General features: G+C 33.7%; 1 protein-coding gene across 1 annotated transcript in view; it reads right to left on the bottom strand.

Moving 5' to 3' along the window:
- The window catches only part of tsnare1 (T-SNARE Domain Containing 1), a 107,335-nt gene that overhangs the window by 27,735 nt on the left and 62,666 nt on the right, over positions 1-16,934 (bottom strand). Inside the window, exons 9-10 of the mRNA XM_026283712.1 lie at positions 8,936-9,008; positions 219-301 (exon numbers count right to left, since the gene is read on the bottom strand). Coding sequence (XP_026139497.1) covers positions 219-301; positions 8,936-9,008 — 156 coding nt within the window. The remainder of the gene's footprint in view (positions 1-218; positions 302-8,935; positions 9,009-16,934) is intronic.

A 16,934-nucleotide genomic window follows, 5' to 3' on the forward strand; every position in this document is an offset into this window, starting at 1 on the left:
GTAATTGGTGAAGGGTGATTACTGAAGTGAGCAGCTAATGAATGACAGCATGTTGAAAATCTCACTGTGTGATGTCAACTGAAACTAATAAACAAACCTGCTACAATAATTGTGTTCATAGGCTGTTACAGAGATACTCTGTTTACATACCAAACTGCCTTTTGTGTACCTTATTGCAGCTTTTAAAGCAATAGGTTTCCAAGAAGTCAATAACATACCTGATAATGACTGGCTTTTGCCAGCTCCTGATTGGCTGATTCAACATGTGATGAGGTGGTCTGAATGTAATCTTCAATGCTGTCTGTAAAGAGTGAAAACAAGCATTGTTATTGTTGTTGTCATCATCGTGTTTTGATGTACAAAATGTTGCGGTGTGTTCAGGATGTTCTGTCAAACTATTTCCAGATGATTTTCAGCCCATGTACATGAAGCCTTAAACTTCATGAGAGAATGTGTGACTCATTCATACACGATCACAAAAAAAAAGAAGAAGATTGTCCAAGCACACAGTGTACCAAAGCACCTTTATAAACATACCCACTCTCTCATTCATGTTCCCTTTCCCAGGGAGAAAGAGATTAGTGAGCAAAGTGCCCAGTGTTAATGCTGCCAAAAACCGAAGCTGCACTGCATTTTGTGGTTCTCTATACACCATCATCATAAAAGGAAAAAAATTTGGTTATTTACTCACCCTAATTTTATATACATTAATTATAAATATACATGCTATTATTTTTTTGTAGTGATGCCATAAAACAACATAATTCATAGTGATTAGGGACTGTTAAGAGCCATAAAAAAAAAGAAAAAAACATAAATGATCAAATTAAATAAAAATTAGAAAATATAATTAAATTGATATAATAAAATGAAAATGTAATAAAATATCAGTAACATAATAATATTAACAACAACAATAATAATAATAATAACAATAATAATAATAATAATAATAATAATTATTATTATTATTATTATTATTATTATTATTATTATTATTATTATTATTATTATTATTATTATTATTATGATTATGAAAACATTTTGTAGCCATATGATAATGTAAGTTTAAGTTGTTATTAACTGAAACCTTGTTGTGTTCATGACAATAATAAAAAATAAATAAAAAAGCAATGATTTATCCAAATTTTGTTCTAAACCTGCATGCAATTATTTATTTATTAATTTATTTTCAGTAGAGATTCCAAACAACAACATTCATAGAAACCATAGACTGTTAAGGGCAAAAAAAAGCAATATGATAAAATTATACAATTAAATATTAATATAGAAATGATAGGATTCATCAAAAAATATCCAATAAAGATTAATTTAATAAAAATAAACATTAAAAAAAAAGTAGCCTGATGATACTTTTGTGTGGGAAACAGTCCGAAATTAACTCATTTTTAAGTGGTAATCTTTTAAAATTTTCGAAAAGGGCATTTCATTCAATTACTACAACAGAAACATAAACTGAAAACATAAAATATTTGGTGTCACATGAAGATGAGTAAATAATGGCAGATTATTCATTCTTAGGTGAATTATATGCATTTCATTATATTTACATTTAGCCATTTTGCGGATACTTTTATCCAAAGTGACTTACAATTGGGGAATACATAAAGTGATTTTTCTTAACCAAATAGACACAGGCAGTATTCATAATACCAAGTTTCAGACATTGTTGAAAAAATTACCAACTAAAAAGGTAAGGAATAAATAAACATAAATACAGTTTATTTATAATTATTTAGGGTGAAGTCAAGTAGAGTTGAAAAAGATTTGTCGTTTGAAAATTGTCAGGGATTCAGCATTCTGGACAGAGGTGGGAAGATCACTCCACCAGCCAGGAATGGTGAACAAGAATGTTCTGGAAAGTGATTTTGAGCCTCTCTGTGATGGTACCAGATGGAAGACATGTATATTTGTAGTAGTGAGTGGAAGTAGGAGGGTGCTGAGCCTGTGGCTATTCAATATGCAAGCATCAATGTCTTGAACTTGATGAAAGCCGCAACTGGTAGCAAGTGCAAGGAGATAAAGAGAGGTGTAGCATGGGCTCTTTTGGGCTCATTGAAGACCAGTCATGCCGGTGCATTCTGAATCATCTGTAGAGGTTTGATTGTGCATGATGGAAGTCCATTCAGAAAAGCATTGGAGTAGTCCAGCCTACATTGTGCAAATGACAAGAACCTGGAAAAGAAGTTGTGTAGCATGCTCTATTAGAAAGGGCCTGGTCTTTATAATGTTGTGAAATGCAAACCTGCAAGATCTATCAGTATTTGTAGTCAATGTAGTCTTTGAAAGTCAGCTTGGGATCAAAGATATCATTAAGATTTCTGACCGAAGTTGATAGGGTAATTGTAGAAGAACCTAGCTGGATGGTGAAATCATGTTGTACAGCTGGAGTGGCAGGGAAGACAAGAACCTCCGTCCTTTCCAGGTTGAGCTGTAGGTAGGTGATGTTCATTCATCCATGCAGAGATGTTCGCTAGGCAGAATGAGATCCGTGCAGCTACCAAATACCTGTGATGCCCAGTGATGAGAGGGCATTTTTGAGAGGGCATCATTACATTAATTAGCCTTTCAAAAGCAGGACGCACTTGTGCAAGAGGAATTATTAAGACTCAATTATACATTGTTTTGTGAAGCATTTACTGCATTACTGGTCTGTAAAATAAAAATAAATAAAAAATAAAAAATCTGTGAAAGTACTTTAAATATATTTTAATGGTTATAGTATGACCATTTGTGTATTAGGCAATATCTAGTATAAAAGCATAAACAAATACTTGTGACATCTCTCACGGTACCAAGAGAAGATTAGCTAATATTCTGCTCAGAAATTCATGACAAAAAGACATTTTCCGCAGAGAATTGTGCTTAGAAACACACATACTGTATGATAATAAGCTAACACACAAAGACTCGGTTATGTCCCTGCTTCCTTAATTCGCAGGAAAGTCAGCCAATTATTAACTTTGAATAATCCAAATGAGTTGTCTTGTTCCAATGCACATGTACTTATACTGGCAAGTGAGAGCATTGATTCAAATGCAAAGTCAATTCCCTTCCCAATTAAAAACAAATGTGCGGTTCACCACACAGGAGAGCAGAACGAAAGCAGAAGCGGGAGAGTTACAGCAGGGTTAAAGCAGGGCAGGCTCAGCTGAGGGGAACACTGTAGACCTCACCTCTGCCTAGCTGAAGGAACTAATGAGGTTTTGTTTATCTTTCTCTGATTTGATTTGGTGCTGGTCTCCGCCCTCACCATGAGATGTGTAAGGGGAAGGTTTGCATGGAAAGAAGCTGTGGGAAAGTGTATTCGTCTATAAATGTATATTTTATAGATTTTTTTTATCCATCATTCTGTTAGATGGACTTCTAAAGGATTAACTATCAAGTTGTAATATTCCATCCCACCTCCCTGACTTGGATTCATCTCAACACTATGTTTCCTTCTATTTCTGGTAACAGCTAAATTGCCCGTTTTGAATAAGCTGGGTGGAGCGCAGTTGCTCTCTGGTATAATTAAACCTGTAGGAGCTGTTGTACCACTTCATAGTTTCTCGTTTAGTTCTTGTTATCACAAGCCTGTTCTCAGGTGGAGGTGCCTGATCAACGAGATACATTGAGCCACAAAAGTGAAAAATAGCAAAAATATGGTCTCAACTGCTGAAGACGGGAACAAACAAACCAAAGTTTACACAAAGCAATATCTGAACGCGTGTGTGGGCCACACGATATTCAGAAAGCGCTTACTGTCTACTTCAGTGACCAATATAACCTTCCCAGTGTGAACATTTCTTCCGTCTCCATCTGAGACTACTGGCCTGTCATCTACTACCAGTACAGGCACAGATAATCTAGGTTGAAATGAGAAATGGCTGTTTTAGAAACACTGAAGGGAGATGACACATCATACGGAGACTTATCAATCAATATTTCAATAGCGAATCTGAAAAGAAGGCCCTGTGGTTGATGAATCATCAGCCATGTCTGCTAAACACACCCCGCAGGGCAACCAACCTCTTATTAGTGTCACCTGTGTCAAAAATACATTCTAAATGGATTTTTATCAAAGCTATTGAGTGACGCTGTTCCAAAAGTCGCTTCACTGTTTACCGTCTACAAAAGCAGCTATTTTCTACACTAGCATCCCAACTGTAATGGAACTTTATAAGCGAATGGTTTGAAATATTTTTCATAGCAACTCTGTAAACTGTCATTCGTGTAGAGTACATGACACAAATGACTTCTCACATGAAACACACCAGAGATTCAGTTGATTTCAATAGCTCCATGGTGGCCACCCATTTTTTTTTTTTTTTCAACAGCGTTGGATACAGAAGGATTCTTTCCAAAAAAAAAAAAAAAAAAAAAAAGAAAAGAAAAAAAAAATTGTGTTAGGCCAGGAACCAAACCAAACCACTCTGAGAGGATGACCATAAAACAAAAAAAATCAGACAAAGATACAAGACCGGACATTTAAATTATTTTAGGGAGCGAATGGTTTAATTATGTCCCATAAAACATTGCAGATTACAATTTTGTTTAATATCACTATTTATAAGGATTTTGAAATCTCAGTATATTAAATCTTTAAATGCAAGATACTTAAAGTGTACCAGAAGAATGCTTGCACTTTAGTTGCACTTTAGCAATATTTTTAAGCAGAAAAATCATATATACTTCAATTGGAATTCATACTACTACAAAATAAAAGTGCATTTAGCACAAAATTTAGCAGACTTAAAGTATACCAGTTTAGTATACCAAAAGTACAATTGTAGTTTTTCTATTAAGTACATAAATATGTAAATGTATTTTTAATACATTTTAGGCATAATATTAAGAAATGTGCACTGTAAAATAAATAAATACTCCAAATAAAGTTTAATTATAAATGTATAGCAATCAGTCTTCTTGTCTTGACCAGTTCATGCATTATTGCGGAAAATCAATTCAGACATTACTGTTACTAAATTTTGTATCTGATGTTACCAACACTAGGCTAATGACTTGACATGATAATAAAAATATAGCACAGAATTTTTCCAAATCAAAAGTATTTGACATCTCCATAGCCTCCATAGATTTTAGCCTTTAGAAAGGCTAAACCTTTCTAGTCAGCGTGTTCTGGGATTGTCTTATTATCCACAAAGTATGTGTTATCTTATACGTCAACATAACTATGCTACATATTGTTTCAAGCTGGCTTCACCTCAGTATAAAGCTCAAAAACACTGTCTAGCTTAAGCAGGATTTGCTAGGTAAGCTAGATTTTGGAACAGAGCTATTGTTTGGTTTCTTTTTTTATTCACTAACTAAACAAAATGTCTTAAACAATTGATAAAAGATGTACCATTATCTATAATGCATAGCTAGCTCAGTTGCAGACAGATGACTGCAGATGCAGTGTGAATCACTGGTGTCCAAAAAGGCCAGTACTGCTTGTGCTTTAAACTAGCTGAATCACACCAGCACTTGTTCCTCTTTTAATTCAGCTTTTTATATGCAGAGTCCTACTCTGTGTAATATAACCTTATCGACTGCCAAACATGGGCAAACAGCCTCTGTAAACATAATGCAATGGTTGCTTTTTAATTTCCATCATCCTCAATTCATCTACGAATTACAGAGACACACTTTATAATGACTCTAAATGAACAGGCTTGACGAGCTCTTATCTGGAGACTTCTCAGTTGGTCACTACTGACTCACACGTGCGCACGGTGAATACTCCTGGAAACATTAGGCTAGAAATAATTAAAGAATCAACCAATTAGGGAGGCACAAAGCTGAGCTGTAAAACAAACACCCAATTAGTTTGAAACATAATTTAGCATTCATAGCCACAGAATCACATCACCTCTTTACAGAATTAATAGACATACTATGTACACAGATAACCTTAAGCATTGCTAAAGCAGTGAATAAACAGAACAGCATTCAGTGCGGACTACAGTGTTAGACAGCTGTGGCAAGCAGTACAAGCTTGAGAAAGGCTAACATGAAAGTGACATGCATGACACACACACACACACACACACACACACACACACACACACACACACACACACACACATATATATATATAGTTGCTGTGATTTTGCCAAGTAAGACATGTTCTTGGATCAACATCTTTTGTTGATGATTCTGGATCAACCTAAACCTAACCACAATTTATTCCTAATTCAAAGGGAAATGATAGGTGATTAACAAGGGTGAAGACACACTTAACTCTGATTGTAAGCCTAAAACAGATATTTCTTGAAAATTTCTAAATCTCACTTCTGATTGGTTGACTTGAAATGTTGTCCTACGTCACGACTTTGTTCTGGCTTTATTATAGAAGCTCACCTTTTCGTAAGGCTGTGCTAAAAGCACAAATCCAAACTTTCTGCATCTGTTTACTTGCCTCCTCTGTCCTAACTCCACCCCTCCAATCACGGCCATCCTCAGAGACTTTATTCACATCTACATCCTAATAAACATCCTGGATACAAAGGCAGAGAGCAATTTTGCCACTTTTATTTCAGGCTCTTTAAACTCTTATGGACTCTGAGCAAAACAGAAATGTGTCACACGGGCTTTTGTTCTGGCCTTACATCTCTGGTCTGAGGAAGATCTCTTGAAAACATCAGGCCAGGATGTTGTTTTCTAAACTCCAATATTGTTTTCTGAAAATCATCTATGAAATGTTTGCATGTGCATATGTTGGTGCATACAATATCACATACTTCAAAATCATGGTCTAAGTGACTCTACAAGAGGCCATATTTCCAGAAACATATCACGACCACATGAAGATGTCCCTTTATAGGGAAAAATAAAATGTTTGGGATATGAGGGGCACACATGTCCTAAATCCCCCCATTCAGACCTTGCATGTGTTCAGTGTGTGGAAAAAGAGAAATAAGTATGAGTTGAGTGGCTTTATTTTCATGAAAATTATTTTTAAAAAAATGATATGAACTGTCTAATTAGGCAACTAAAGTGGAAACTCATAATCAGTGTTATTTTAGAATACTAATATAGTTTTTTAGGTTATAAATAAATAAGATAATATGAAAATCGCAATGCATGTAAAATAATGAAAATACCCTAAAAGTGGAACAGATGAAAACAAAACAAAAAATATGGTCCACCTACATCCTCAAGTGTCCTTCTAAAGGGCAGAACAGCGTTATTGGGTGGTTTATTGTATACTGTGTCTCCCACTAGATTCTGGTTATTTCGCTAGTCATAACTTGTGATAACCTTCAACGTGTCTGACATCATTTCCCTGTGTAAATGTTAAGTGTCCGTGCGAGGAAGAAAGTTAGGGACAAGGAAAGTTTCAATCTCCCTTTTCTCTTGTGAACGCCTTCCTTATTGTGTTACTCCTCCATTTTCTCTTCTTTTTTTCCATGGGCTGCTGTTGCATTGTGACTGGTAGGGTGTAAAATTAGGATGAGGAATGTGCAAACACATCCTTAATCTCTCCTGAAGGAATAGTATCTTTACTCATCTGGCCTGTTGAATGGACAGTACACAGAGGATTAATTAAAAAAGCCGGATGAAAGGACACCGTGCTGGATGAGTACCAATTAGAACAGGAATGGGCATTTTCCAACAGAGAGGCCAAGGCTAAGGGTCTCTGATCTTATGTAACCATTTCATATTCAGCTCTATAACATCTTTTATATTTGAAGTTTTCAATCACATGCAGTTTATTTACTGAGTTAAATTAAATACTAATGCAGACTCACTCACAGCAATCTGTATTCAACTATACACAATTGAGCAAAGGAATGACACGAATGTGCAATAAATGTAAAATCTGAAAAGAATGGATAGACCTAACAATTATTTTACTCAGCCTCATATCATTTGAAAACCATATGACTTTCATACAGTTTCACTTATATTTCAGCACCGAAAATGCATAAATAAATAAATAAATGAATGCTGATGTGTGACATAATAGCATGTGAGCAGGGGCACATAATGATGGTTCATGCCCCCAAAATTTTAGAAATGTCAATGATGATACCTCATTTTCATTTACAGTAATATTTATCATTAAAGATCCACTGATATTAAAATTCTGGCTGATACAGAAAGGCCAATAATAGTTTTTATGTTGGCTGACAATAAAATCAATTTGTATTATTTTTTATTCTATACTAGTATTCATAAATAAATTCTAAATAAACACTAAAAACTAAAATCAAGTGAATTTAAGCATCTCAATGTCAACAATCTGTATGAAAATGGATTTTACTATTTTAAAATGTTTTATAAATGTTATGATTTGGGTGTTATATAATGGAAAACAATCTAAATATAGAAACAGGAGAAATTCAAATTATAAAATAAATATCAAAAACTGACTATACATAAAACAAAACAAAATAAAAAATGTTTTCTAGTTTGATTGTATTCAGCTTGGTTTCATACATTTAACTGACAGGTCATGACTGTTGACGTGTCATAGATTAAATGTCAAAGGTTTAGGCTAAATATTTTCCAAGCAAGTAAGCAACAGCACTATTATCCCTGCTTTCTGCATGTAACCAGTGACTCTGCTCTTAAATCATGCTTCTAGTTTAATATCGGTCTGTCTTTCTCTGCCTGTTAACTATAAATTGAATCTTTGAGGATCTTCTCTGATCTTAGTCTCCTCCAGAGGCCTGTAGAGACTAGTTCTCTGTCTGTCATGTATTGAGCTGGTGAAGGTGATGTCTTGTTCTCCCCTCTGAAACTTCACCTCAGCACAGCAGGGGATTATGGGATGGATATGGGGGAGAAGTGATTATCAATGAAAGGCCAGACAAACAAGGATGAGTCAATAGACTCTTAACTGGAAACACAGAGTCAAGAACACACACACAGACGCACGCACGCACACACACACACACACACACACACACAAATAAGATCTCACCTATGGTGTCTCCTTGTTCATGCACCATGCTGGCCAAGTCCTTCATAATCTGATTGACGTCCAGCATGTCTCTCTGCAAAAACAAAACAGAGGTTGCAGCTCAGAGGTGAGTAAGGCAAACATCACAGTGCTCTTAAATGGTCTTTTATACAGTATCATGCTTCTTGTGTAACTTTAAGTAAACTAAACAACAACAAACGCAGTAGAGAGATACACATTATCACACATAAACATAAGTTGATGCTTATGGTTGTAGATCAGCAATAACTATATAGACTTTGTCCACTGCATAATTAATGTAAAAAAAAAAATAGTAAATTTTCATGAGCCCCAAAGCAACTACAATTGAATAAAAAATAGACAATAATGAATTTAACTTTAATTGCATGATAATATTATACAATATCAGAAAAAAATACACCTTTAATTACACCATTTACCGTATTAACCTGGATATCTAAAAACTAAAACTAATATAAAAACAAGCAAGGAGAACAACATGTGGTGGTGCAGATATTATTTTTATTTATTTTTTTATTTTTTTACACTTTCTGACCCAAAGTCTCAACTAATCTCTGCAATTCTCCAGCTGTGATCCTTGGAGAGTCTTCAGCCACTCAAACTCTCATCCTCACTCTGCATTAGGAGGATATATAGACAAATGTCCTCTTCCATGCAGATTTGTAAGATGTTCAGTTGATTGGAACCCCTTAATTATTGCCCTGATGGTGGAAATGGCGAATTTCAATGCTTTAGCTCTTTTCGTACAGCCACTTTCTATTTTGTGAAGCTCAGCAATCTTGCTCTGCACATCAGAACTATATTCTTTGGTTTTACTCTTTATGATGGATGCTCTTTGTGAGGGGTATTTGTCCTTTGTGTTCCTCATATTTATAATCCTGTGGAACAGGAAGCCATGACTGGACAATTTCATGCTCCTAGTGCGAGAAAAAAAAAAATATAAATAAATAAATAAAAATAATAATAATAATAATAATAATAATAATAATATATATATATATATATATATATATATATATATATATATATATATATATATATATATATATATATATATATATATATATATATATATATATATATATATATACACAATGGTAATATACTTCAGAGATATTCTAGTCAAAATAATTTGTAGGGGTGCCAATAATTGTGGCCAACATGCCACAATTTTATATATATATATATATATATATATATATATATATATATATATATATATATATATATATATATATATATATATATATGTTAATCTTGATGATAAAGTGGAACTAAACTAAGATTAACTGAAAAGAATATCAAAAACATCTGATTTATAATAACCCTGAAGTTTGGAGATATTAATATTTTATTATTTATGTGTCAAAATTATCATTAATATCATCATTAATATTTAATATTTTTATTTGCATATATTTTAAAGTTTAAAATAAGTGTTTTATTCAATACATAATTAAATTTGTTATCAAGTATTGTGAAATACTGTTATAGTTATTGAATACTTAAAACTAAAACTGAAAACTGAAATTTGTATAAAAACTGTGAAACAAACAGAAACTTACATAAATTGAAGAAAGGAAATAAAAATAAAATCTAAATTACATTCAGAATTGAATTCAGAATTATTATATCAAGAATTAAAAAATGGCCTGATTTTTATTATACACCATCATTCATATTTTATATATTAGGGTTAAAAGATGCTGTTTGTATTCAATAGATGGAAAAAAAAAATGTAGTTATTGGCAACTCAAATTATACTATTGTGACAACATCATAATTTACTTAGTCTTAACATATGAAAAACATAAAGCAAAAGCAATGCATGCATAGTCCTTCGCTCTGCTCACTTTGTCAAAAATGTTATAAATCCTGTAAATAAAATTTAAACTGCTCTTTACCTATCACACTATGAGTAACCAAGCTGTCAAGGGCGTTCAGAAAAGAGAGATTGAACAATCGCCAATAAAGAAAAAAAATCTAAAGCTTCCACCATCTCCAGAGAGGATCCCGATACTGCTATAGCTAACGGTATCAAGCTAGCGCTCAAAGAGCAACAAAGTACATTTGATTGGGTTGTGGCTATAACTGTAAGAGAAGCAAAAGACTCTGTACTGACCCCAGCACTCCGTGATCTACATTTGGATATACAAACGACCAATGATTCTGTAAAAGAGCTAAAAGCAGAAGCTGAAAAGCTAGCCAACACAGCAAAGCAGACACAGACATTGAATTACAGACATTGAAGATAGGAGAAGGAGAAATAACATGACTGGTGGGGTTGCCGGAGGGGGCCGAGGAATCTGATGTAGCTGGCTTTCTCACAGCAAATCTTTCTAAATGGATCCCTTCACTGAAAAGCTGTAAAATCGAGATTGACATCGAGATTCCGTGTACTAAAATGGCATGACTGCTCAGCAATCCTGTAGGGTGTTTGGCAGGCATATCCAGTGAAATACATGCAGGACAATGTCACACTACTATTTTTCCAAACTTTAGTCCAGCCACAAGTACCAAGAGAAAGAGCTTTAATCCAGTCTTGAAGAAGATGACAGAACTCAATCTTCAGCCCTTCCTTACGTATCCATCTGTATTTAAACTACGTCACAAAGGTGAGCATTACGTTCGACTCTCTTAAAAAGGTGGAGGATTTTGTTACTTCATTATCACTGTAGACGTATTCGGCAGCACTACAAAGCAGTGGGAAGGCAACGGCTACCGTCTCCATCCTTTCAGCTCAACGAGGGAAAATCAGCGATGAGGTCTGCGGTGATACTAACTGCCCTGAAGAGAACACTAACAAGGAGGCCATGACACTTGCTAATTCCTTTTTGGAATCTTGCCCCTGTCCTGTACGCTCGTTCACTGACTGGTAAATAATAATGATTTATTTTATTTATTATTAGTATTTTTTCGGGCTAATGGAGAGCAGTTCGATCTCTAAGCTTTTGGCTCAGTGGGCCTTTTAGGGACATGTCTTGTGTTGAAGGGGACTGGTCAAGCATCGAAATTAGTTTATTTTACGCAGGCCTTCTATCTCCGTAATGTGTGTTCTGCTTTGAATTTTGTGCATAGTTGTTCATTGTTCCTTTGTTTTTGTTTTTTTATGCCCTTCAAAATGGATCAATACTTATATTTATTTTGCGTTATTTTTTTTATTTTTATTTTTTTAAAGGATTATGTAGGTGGATTGGTATTTAGGACATATACTAACATTTACATGTCACTGGCAGCATGGCATTGATTCTATTTTTCCTCACGTAGGTACAATTTTGACATTGCAAGCACACAATGCAGGTTCTGAATATTTTGAATGTGAAAGGAAAATCGATTTACAGTAGAGAATAATTACAGTACTAAACTTATATTTTCCCATAATCCTTTGCTATTTACAGTATTATACTGTTCAAATTACAAAAATCTGTTACAGTGAATGTAAAACTACACTTAATGGAACAGATATTACTACATATTTAAACTGACCAGTGTGTGTGTTCGTGTTTTATTTTTTCCTTAATGTTTGACTGACTGTATTTTATTATGATAATAAAAATGCTGCTTTTCAATGCTTAACTGTGTGTGCGCATGCAGCGCCTTGATTTTTTTATGACTACTTTTAACAATCCGAATTGTAAAAGGTTTGCCTTTATTTGTGTACATTCACAATAAAAAACACATCTTTGTGCTTTTGTGAAAATAAGCCTAAAGAAAAATAGGATGCCACTTTCTGCCTTCTGGGTTCATTTTGCGGAGCACAAAAATTAACCGAAACTCTGCATACTAGGCTACCCGTTGCACAGCTTTTAGTTCCTTTTTTTTTTTATGATTCAAGTAAAAATATATTTCTCACATAGGCCTATTTATTCATTATATTTATATAGACCTATATATAGCCTAGCTTTATTATGTTTTTCGGTTAGTATTTTTTACAGGTCACAAACTGGGTACAAGATAAACTGGATCAAATTTGCTTCAATGCCAATTAACAATGTTAAAGTTAATTGTACTATCCCCTCATTCATTCCTATTAAAGATTATTTCATTTACTTAGGTATTACCATATATAAATAAACAATTTTAATAAAGATTAGAACTGATATTCAAAGATGAAATAACCTTAAAGTTTCTCTCGAGGACAAAATCTCCACCATCAATGAATTTGTTACCTCGGCTTAATTTCCTTTTTTCTAGGTTGCCACTTTCCCCTCCTCCAGGTTACTTTAAGGAGATCAATTCCACGATTTCCCAGTTTATCTGGAATGGTAAACGACCCAGAATAAAACTAGTCACATTGCAGCATCCTATACTTTCAGGAGAATTGGTTGTGCCAAATTATATCATTTGTCATCTCAACTTAAGGCTCTTCTACAGTATTTGGGTTGATCCTTAATCTAAAGCTTAATGGAGAGTATTCTTACAAGGTTAAACTATATAGGCTCCAAGATATTTCATTTGCTGGCACAAGAAATAAAAATGGTGAATATAAATTTGGCCCGGTTGTGGCCAATTCTATTAGGATCTAGGAAAGGGTTTAATGTCTGAAGGGAGGACATAAAAAAATTTGTACCAACACACCCTTATGGTACAACTAAAATTTTATATGCAGAAATTGGCCATTTGTCCAGACCTCTTGGTCTACATTGGGCATAAACCAGCATAAACACATCGTGACTAATATGATAATCAAGGACTGCTCATTTCAGGAACTAAAAACTAAGTTTTGTTTACCAGGATCATATTTTTTCAGTTATGTTCTGCTTTCAGGGCAGACACATCTGAAACATATATGGAATCGTGAATTAACAGATTTTGACTTATCGTCAACTGGGAGAGGGTGGGGTCTAATCTAACTTTAACTTCTAAAAACTTGGCTTATTGTCTTATCCATTTCAAAGTCATCCATAGAGCATACATTACTCCATAATGAGTTTTAAAATGAAACTGCAATCGACCTGTAACTGTCATATCTGTAGCATGGTATCATCAGGTACTTTTATTCACATGTTTTGGGAATGCCTATAGACTCATGTTAATTCAGTTTTATCCTTTTTACTAAAACTTAATTACATGTCTAATGCATGTTTATGTCTTCTCGATGAATTTTTTTTTTTTTGGTTTTACAGCTGCAAAGAAGACAATGATACAAAATTGGTTTACTCCATACATGTGTGCAAAAACATTCTGGATTCATAGCCTCCTTAAAATAGTGTCTTGTGAATGTAAAACAGCACGACTGATTAAGGCTAAACCTTGTATCATCGATACATGGCAATATTTTTCTTCAACAATATTGGACAGTATAAAGGAATGATCATAAGAAACCTTTTTTTTTTTCTTTCAGATTGTAAAATTACTGATGTGTCTGTTGCGTCCCCTTCCATGTTTTCTTTGTTTGAATTAATGTTGTTTTGTTGAATTAAAGACAATAAAAAAGTTGATCACAAAAAAAAAAAAAAAAAAAAAACATTCAACAGAGAGTACAAATGTGTTAAAAGTAAAGCTCCTCTTCTGGTGCTGTTTCATGTCAAAATTCCCTCTACACAGGCCTGAAGCAACATGGTGTCTTCTAAAGCCTGAGTCTATCTCCTGCTCACAGGCCTTTTTGTCTCCATACACAACCCTATGCAAGTGCAGCTGGGTCAGTGGAGCTCAAACCATTGAGCCATTCATCACAGGTGTCTGCAATTGTTTGGGAAACTGGCAGCCACCCTGGCTCTTGGCACAAAATGTTTGGCCGGAGCCAAAATGCCCCCTAGCAAATCACATTTTACTACAGAGTTTCTGCATTTTCTCTCTCTCGCCGTCAGTACCATTACAGAGCAACATATTTATTTTTCCCACCAAGGCATTTGCACAATTTAAATTCAGTGTGCAGAAACGACAGGATATGGAGTGTCATTATGGTTGATTGGATGGGAGAAATTTAAAGGATGTTGAGAAAAAAAAAACTAAAAAAACAGCATGTTACACATGTAGTTAGAGCAATCCTTAGTTCATGTACTGTAATGTTTAGAATGGCTGCTTTAGTAAACATTTCTCCATGGAGCTCCATCCCCTTTGAGAATTGGGTTTGCAGCTAACAGGCACTGAATTCAGAATAAATCAAAGCTCAAGTCATACCGGCAAACATAATTCAACACACTGAAGGAACGCTGGGGGAAAGAAAAGGTCTGATGAAATATGAAGAAATTACTTAAATGACCAAAACAAACTTTACAGTCTGAATAAACTTTTAGACAAATAATTAGCTGTATTATCTATCAAGCATAATGACATCTGTCTGGTGAGATATATACTAGTATCGTAAAATGTAAAAACATAAAAAAATATATCTTTACGTAAATATAGATTTTATATATAAAATAACATGTAAACTACAGTTGAATTTTTTGAGTTTGGAATTTTCTTTTTAAAAGAGCCTTTTATGTTCACCAAGGACACATCTGAATAAAAATACAGATGCAATATTTAAATATTATTGTGAATATATTTAGGGTTGATAAGATTTGTTTAATGTTGTAGAACTATTAAAAAATGAATATGCTCACCAAGGCTGTGTTTATCTGACAAAAATACAGTAAAAACAGTTATATTGTGAAATATTATAATATTATATATATATATCTTTTTGTAGTGTAGTGTATCTCAAAATCTGAATTTTCAGCATTACTCCAGTCTTACACATGATACTTCAGAAATCATTCTAACATACTGATATGGTGCTCATGAGACATTTCATATTATTATCAATCAAATAAATAAATAAACAAATTAAAATAGTCATGCTGCTTAATATATCTTTGATTAATAAAAAGCTCAAAAGTTGAGCAATGATCTCTTTTGCTGAATGTACTTCACCCTTTCTGAATAAAAGCATGGAAAATATTACTGACTCAAAACTTTTAAATGATAGTGTGTATATATTTGAGACCCACCAAAAGCAATAAACAAATAAGCAAAACAATAAATAAACCTATGGTTCAGAAAAAAAAAAAAAAATCAGTAAACATGCACATTAGTGTGTTTGAGTCTTTATATACTGTATAAAGAGTCAGAAAGTGACGTATTGATTTTGAGAGCACTTTGTGCCCTTCTGCGCAGGGGGAGTCTGGGTAGCCCTGGGGGCTGAGGTGTCCTGCTTTACATCATTTATAAGGGTTAAAATAAGCACACAGAGTTCCAGAGCTCCCTTATGACCCAAAACCCACCGCTCCTCTTTATGCTACACTTTCATGAAGATCTACAGTCTTGCTTTCCCCTGAGACTGTGTGCAGTGGAGGCGCTTCACAGACGGGCCACTCTGAGTGGTTGAGATGCGGTTGAGTGCTTTGGGTAACATGAACCAATGAAGCAGTTGGAAGTTCTACAGCTTTAACTTTCCAGCCCAGATCAATCATGGAGGTAGATCTAAAGAGTACCAAAACCATGACAAGTTTTTGCAGCTTATGTCCCTCATTGAACTAAGCGGAAACCATGTCAATTTTCAGTAGCTAGTAAGAAAGATTATTTTTCTTTCCACACTACAGACAAATAGTTGTTTCTTTCTTCTTCTTCTTTAAAGTAAAAGTTTATTTAAAATGAACATTTTGTCATCATTATCCAACTTCAAGTTGTTCTAAATCTGCACTAGTAATTTTCTTTTCTTTTGTTAAACATTTTATATATAGTTTTGTTAAACTGTGTATATATATATATATATATATATATATATATATATATATATGTATATATATATATATATATATATATATATATATATATATATATATATATATATATATATATATATATATATATATATATATATATATATATATATATATATATATATAAAATGAAATGAAAACTCTGAGTTTCCCATCTCAGGCTAAGTCAACATAGAATTCAAGTTTAAATTCAGAGTTGGCTGAACCTCTTTGTAGAAACGGTCCCTGAAATGCTAATTTGTGCAGCTATATAAACGGCTATAAATAGC

The sequence above is a fragment of the Carassius auratus genome, chromosome 16 (assembly GCF_003368295.1).
Source record: "Carassius auratus strain Wakin chromosome 16, ASM336829v1, whole genome shotgun sequence".
In the NCBI taxonomy this organism is placed as follows: Eukaryota; Metazoa; Chordata; class Actinopteri; order Cypriniformes; family Cyprinidae; genus Carassius; species Carassius auratus.